At 36.6% G+C, this 7,001-nt stretch overlaps 1 protein-coding gene across 1 annotated transcript; it reads left to right on the top strand.

Annotated features, from left to right (window-relative positions):
- Positions 1-4,042: 4,042 nt before the first annotated feature.
- On the top strand, positions 4,043-5,869 carry CBG21223 (the record flags this gene model as incomplete). Its single annotated transcript, XM_002642779.1, has 3 exons — positions 4,043-4,310; positions 4,870-5,354; positions 5,504-5,869. The coding sequence occupies 3 exons, from the start codon at positions 4,043-4,045 to the stop codon at positions 5,867-5,869; spliced, it is 1,119 nt and encodes a 372-aa protein (XP_002642825.1).
- Between the last annotated feature and the right edge of the window lie 1,132 nt (positions 5,870-7,001).

A 7,001-nucleotide genomic window follows, 5' to 3' on the forward strand; every position in this document is an offset into this window, starting at 1 on the left:
AATAGCATTTTTGCGTTGTTTTTTGAATTATAAAAAAAGTTTTATCAGACAAATTAAAAATTCATCCATAGAAAATGAAGAGAAAATAATTGCGGTTTTTTTGAGCTATAGAACTCCTAGAAATGTCAAAAACTGGAAGAGGAGATAGATTTTTTCTGTAAAAAACTTTCAAAAATGACCATTTTTGAAATTTTTTCTTTCGGAAAACGACCATACATGAATTTTTAACCACTAATTAATTTTTTAAGAATTATTTGAATCATCTTGGAACTCCAAAAAATCAGATAAAAAATTCTGAAATTTTGGTTTTAGACATGCAATTGTGATCGCGCCAAACTTTTTTTTCTGTAGATCAAAAATTAATTTGCAGTTCGGAAATGTTCTGTGGGAGAGCGTGCAGTTTTATTTTTCAGCTGTCAACATCTGGAAACATTTCATCCGCAAACAAATATGAAATGATTACATTTCTGGTGAAATCCAACTTGAAAACCAAAGAGTCTTTCTGTTACATCGTTTCACGATCAGAATTATTAGAAATACCGGAAGTGGACAAAGATTTGCTGTTCAGAAAATCTCTTTTTTTTTAAATTTCTTTTAATTAATAAAGAAAAAAAAATAATCATTATGTTTTTTTTCAGAAATTCAAGCCCATTAAAAGATTCACAAAATTCCAGATTTGACAAAATTCTGAAAATTCAGAAATTCAAAAAACCAGAAGTTCGAAAGGTCTAAAAATTTCAAAAATTCGAAAATCCAAAAATTCGAAAATTCAAAAATTCAAAAATTCCGATGGGAGGAGATTGTTGATGAACGCGAGAATTCGAAATTTAAATTTGGAGAAACTGAAAATCTGAAATTCGACTTTCTAAACAAAATATCTCAAAAAACAAAGAACATGGACAATTTATTTAAAAAATACAAAAAAAAAATTTTTTAATCAATTTTTATTCCTCGATCGTTGCTCCAAGCACCGCAATTTCTGAAATCAAGTTCTTTGATTTTTGAAAAGTCAAAAAAAAGCGCAATTAAAAAAACTAGAAATTTAGGCCACAACAAGTCTAAACTATCAGCATTTTGTTAACTAATAAGTTTACAACTTTTGTCTATCTTTTACAGAAATCGAGATAATTAATTTCAAAGAGTAAGTCTATTAGACGTACTTGGGGCTTGATTATCTCGTTAGCTAAGAGATATATAAAAATTTTGTTAACTGATAAAATGTGCCAAATTTTATAACAAACATTTTATCAGTTGGCCACTTTTTGATAGCTATCACCGGAATTGAGATAAATCAAGTTGAAGAGCAGGTCTATCCATCCGTACCCTATAGAAGTACCCTATGTACCAACCGCAAATTTCTAGAAAACTGGCTATAACTCGCTTAGTTTTGATACTATATTGATGAAAATTATATTTTTGAATTTGGCAAGTTTTGGGCTTCAAAATGAGTATAAGCACGACCAAGTTTCAGCAAATTCGCTCCACTGCTAATTTATAGAAAACTAGTCATAACTGGCTCAGTTTTGATCCGAATTTGATTAAAACTAGATTTTTGAATTTTAAAAATTTTGGGCTTTAAAATGAGTATAAAAACTAAATGTTAGCAAATTCGCTCTACTGCTAATTTATAGAAAACTACTCATAACTCGCTTAGTTTTAATCCTATCTTGATGAAAATTATATTTTTGAATTCTACAAGTTTTGGGCTTTAAAATGAGTATAAGCACGACCAAGTTTTAGCAAGTTCGCTCTACTGCTAATTTATAGAAAACTACTCATAACTCGCTCTTCTGCTAACAAATTAAAATGTACCTTATACTTCCCGGTCGGTAGAATTGTACGTTGTGTTATTCGAATTTTTGTACTGCTCAGCTAAAAATGTTCATTATTATTTACCTTTTTGCCTTCTGACACAAACTCACTGAGCTGGATTTTGGTATAACTTCCAAATTGGAACTTTCAGTGGAACCATGAGAATAGTCTGAATACTTGAAGTTCAGAGATAAATCAAAAGTTATTTCGTACCTTATAAAATTGTGCAGAATGAATCAGGAGGATTTCCCGAGCTGTGTCAAATATGTGTCGATGAGCTGAAATTAATTTTTTTTTTTGAGAATTTCTAGGTTTTTGACCTAGTTAGACGGTCTTATTGAGGTTGCGCTGGACCTTGTTCTGATACGGTAGAGCCGTGCTGAGCTACCATCTCTGCTCATACGTGCTCTACCGCACTTCTCCAGAAAAACTACCGTAACTCGCTTGGATTTCATTCAATCTTGATAAAACTTAGATTTTTGTATTCCGCATGTTTTGGGCTTCAAAATAAGTATACATTTCAGAAAATTTCTGCAAACGTGCTCTACTGCTAAGCCGAGAAAATTGGCTCTAACTCGCTTAGTTTTTGCCCCATCTAGACGGGAACTAGATTTTTGAATTTAGCTTGTTTTGGGCTTCAAAATAAATATACTTTCCAACAAATTTCTGCAAGCGCGCTCTACTGCTAAGCCGAGAAAATTGGCTCTAACTCGCTTAGTTTTTGCCCAATCTAGACGGGAACTAGATTTTTGAATTCTACAAATTTTGGGCTTCAAAATAAGTATAAACATCACACAGTTCTTACCATAATTCTTGTCTAGCTCGCTTCCTCCTAAAACTGCATTTTTTCAATTTTCAGCTTTTCATTTCCAGGAAATATTCTGAAATTCCATACAGATTTTTCTATTTATCACCTTTTTCAAATTCTCACCTTACAATTTAAATTTTCAGAAAAATAAAATAAGACCAGTCATACAGAAGACCGTCAGAATATCATAGAGCTCCTTGGTGCTCATGAATGAATGAGAGCAAAGAGGATATTGGTTGAATGAGAGAGCGAGAGACGCAGAGAAAGGACCTAATTGCCCGGTTTAAATGGAAGGAAGGGGGCGGAGCTGGGGAGTCATTATAGGATTGGGGCACATCTTTGAACCTTTTGGAAGCCAATGTTAGGATTAGAGCCCTAATTCAAATTTTCGGGAATTTTAAAGATCAAAAGATCAAAAAAAAGAGGATAATTAGAGCACTCTAATTGCTCATTTCCTTTGGAAGCTATATTTAGGATTAGAGCGTTTTAATTTAGGTTTAATTGATTGGTTCTAAAACATCCGGTTGCAAAAAATACAAAGAAAAATATTCACAAAATTAAGCCTAGGTATTGGTTAATCCACAATTAGGCTCAAACTTTGAGCTCAATTATCTCGCTCGCTATAAGAGATATCAAAAATTTGTCAATTACCAAAATGTGTGAAATTTTATCACAAATTGTTTATCAGTTGATTACTTTTTTATATCTTTCACAGAAATCGAGATAACTAATGTCAAAGAATAGACCCATATATCCTGGAAATACTCTAGCCTTCATGCTTCTTCTCAAAGTATGTGGTTCTCAAATAGTCCTGGAGTATTGGGATTGTGTTTTTCTGATATGAATTAATTTGCTTGTCAATAACAGCTGAAAATCCTATCAAATTTCATACAGTAACATCTTTGGCTTTTGGGGAATCTGGGGGGGGGGGGGAATATCCGGAAATCCAATAGAGTTTTGTCGAATAATTTAGGTCTTTATAATTATGTTTTTGGGACTATTTTAAAAGCGCATATCTCAAAAACTAAAAATGCTAGCAAAAAGTTGCTCTTTATTGAAATGTTTAAAATTTTATGCTCTTTATTTTCGTAGTTTGCAATTTTTTGATAGCTACCGTAGTTTTTAAGATATACGTCTTTAAAGTTAATGCACCCAAAAGGGGGTCGTCTCTCCCTCCTTTGGGCATGCCTCACCTTAAAGGCGCATATCTCAAAATCTACTTTAGCTATCGAAACACTATTATCTACAAAAAAAGGTACCACGTGGACCACCTAAAGATCTCAAAACCAGATAAGAAATCGCTATAAAAGGGGCACAAATCAATAGGAAACCTTCACTTCACTTTCGTACCCCTCAAACACACAGCTCTCTGTGTGTCTGACAAAACCGACCAATCCAAGTGACCGCCGAAATCTCACGGAAATGCCGAACCCGCCGCCGAAAGAAGATACATGGGCGTTCCAGCCAATCGGAGCACCGTTCCCGCCGAGTCCCGTCAAGTGTATGGGCGAGCAGAACATGTACGTCGCTCTGTGGTACAAACACGGAAAGCCGATTCATGGACGTTCGTGGAACAATGGAGGAGTCGTTGAATGCTCATTCCCATACAAGGAGGCCGAGTTGACCACCAAGCAGCAGTTGGAGGGACAGATCCAGGTCTTGCAGTACCTTGGAGACCATAACAATCAAGGTGAGGGTTGGGCAAGGGTTGGGCAAGTCCCCTAGGTAGGGTATTAGTTAAAACAGATTACTTTTAGGTAGCTAAGTTGAATATTCCGATTTTTAAGCGTTTTTTCAACTTTTTTTTTTCAAACACCCACATCTCAATTTCTATAAATGCTAGAAACATGATTTTTGTACCAAAATGTTTGAATTTTTATGCTCTTTACTTTTGTAATAAATTGTATTCTGCTAGCTACTGTAGTTTTTGAGATACGCGCCTTTAAAATTGATCCGCCCGCTCCCCTTTTCTGGAGACGACCCTCCTCTGCACCCCCCCCTTTAAAGGCGCATATCTCAAAAAACAAAACAGCTACCAAACTTATTCTTACTAATAAAAAAACTTACTAATAAAACGTGTAAAATTTTATGCTCCTCATTTTTGAATTTTTCACTTTTGTAATAGCTACAGTAGGTTTTGAGATACGCGCTTTCTCGTCCCGCTCCCTCTTTCTGGATGTGCCCCTTTTTTTCAGGGATAGATTTCCGAAACTACTTCAAAATTACTCCAAAACAAAAGAATTTTTCAGGTTTCTGGTACGAGTGGATCAAGTACAAGGACCGTATTGAGAAGCTCGATGACAAGCACCAACTCGTCCGCTGTGGAGACTCCTTCCCGATCTTCTGGAAGCGTGCCGAAGGAAATCTCATGGGATACGTTGACAACAAGACTGAGGAAGCGTGGTTCTCGTTCAATGGAAAGGTGATCAAGCAGTTGGGACCTCAACTCAACGACATGTACATCATCACTCGTAATTGCGTTGGAGGACCCCCACATTGTCCATGCGCCGCCTGCGGAGCTGCTCCACCACCACCCAAGCCAGTGCCACGTATCGAAAGAGACGAATGGATGGATATTCGTGAGGGAGATGCTTGGCCAACCAACAGACAGCTTGTTCGTGCCCTGGACAAGTCCCTTGACACCTTGCCGGGAGTCGCTGCTGACCAGTATGTTGCTCTTTGGTACATGCAAGGAGAGCCGGTCATGGGTCGCGTCTGGAATGAGGGTGGAAAGGTGAAGAAACTAAAAAAGCTAGAAAAAAGAACTACAAAAATGTAGAGCAAACAATTTCCAACACTTAAGTACTAAAATCATAATTTTAAAAAGTTCAGAACTTGATGATAATTTTAAAAAAAACTTGTAATAATTTTTAAAATTTCCAGATCGCCGCCAACTTCTCTTGGTTCAACAACGAGTACAGCAAGAACGTCGGATCCATCCAGCTTCTCGTCCATCTTCCCGACTCGGTCCGTGGCTACGACTACGGTTGGATTCCATTCCCAGAGGCTGCCAAGTTCGGAGACAAGCAATGGCATCCGGTCCATGTCAACAACCACAAGGGAGACATCTCGGTTGGAGTCATCAACGTCGCCGGAGGCAAGCAGATCCTCGCCAAGGTCGATGTCCGTAACGAGTCGTACGGATATGGTTACCAAGGAAAGGAGGTGTCTGCTCGTGGACCGGCTTGCTCTTCCAGCACCATCGTACTCTGCCGTAAGGCCAAGCCAGGACACAAGTTGGACGGATAAGGAGACAACCCAATCCAACCAAAAACGCAAACAGCACTGCATGGATGTTCATTCACTTCTCTCGAATAAAAATATTCTTCAAAATTTGTCTACTTGTTTTTTAGTTACATTTTTTTCATTTCACTAGGGAAGGCCCCAACTCGGGTGTGGCGATACGGGTGGTGACCTATATCATCTGAAAGCTAACATTTTCCTAATTCCAAATCTGTTTTCAAAAAGTGCTTTGTCGCGGTAGTTTTCGAGAAAATTGGGTCGAAAGTTTCGAAAAATGACGTGGATTTTCAATAAAATTTTCCTTCATCACGTATATAAGTTTTGAAGCGTTGAGATAGAATTGAGAAAAAAAGCGATTGAGAAAAATTGATAGAATATTTCACAGCATACTTGCAACGGGCCGGGCCGGGCTTTTTTTTCAGAATTTTCAGGGCCCGGCCCTGCCCGTCTCTTTTCAGAAGAAAATTTTCCTGTCTTTTCAAAAAATTTTTTGGGGTCCATAGAAAAAAAATGGAAAACCTTTCGGTCAAGTAAAAAAAATTTCAAAATAAGAGTGTCCATAAAAAAAGATTTTTCCACAAAAAAATTTTGTAAAAAAGGCTGAAATTTCAAAAAAAATTCAAATTTGGAGAACCCGATTTTGCAAGTATGTTTTACACTTCTCTATTGTATGCTTTCCGGAAATTTCTTTCCGGAAATTTCGAGATTTTTTGAAATCAGAAAGAACAATGTGACAATGAGAAGTGAAAAACTTTTGTCGGAATTTTGGAAATTCAGAAATTGCGAAATACTGAGATTCTGCTGTCCTGAAACTTTGAGATTTTGAAGTTCTGAAATTCGGAAATTCTCGGATTCTCAGATTCTGAAGATCCGAAAATTTCAGATTCCGAAATACTGAAATTCTGGAGTTCTGAAATTCTGAAATTCTCAGATTCCGAATTCTGGAATTCCAAAGTTCTGAAATTCCGAAATTTCGAAGTTTTGAAGTCCTGAGATTCTGAAATTCGAAAATTTTTAGATTCTCAGATTTTTAAGTTCCGAAATTTTCTGATTCCGAAATACTGGAATTCCAAAGTTCTGAAGTTCTAAGAATTCTAAGATTTTCAAGCTCTGAAATTCAGGAATTCAGAAACTCCCT

The sequence above is a fragment of the Caenorhabditis briggsae genome (assembly GCF_000004555.2).
Source record: "Caenorhabditis briggsae complete genome, chrIII, whole genome shotgun sequence".
In the NCBI taxonomy this organism is placed as follows: Eukaryota; Metazoa; Nematoda; class Chromadorea; order Rhabditida; family Rhabditidae; genus Caenorhabditis; species Caenorhabditis briggsae.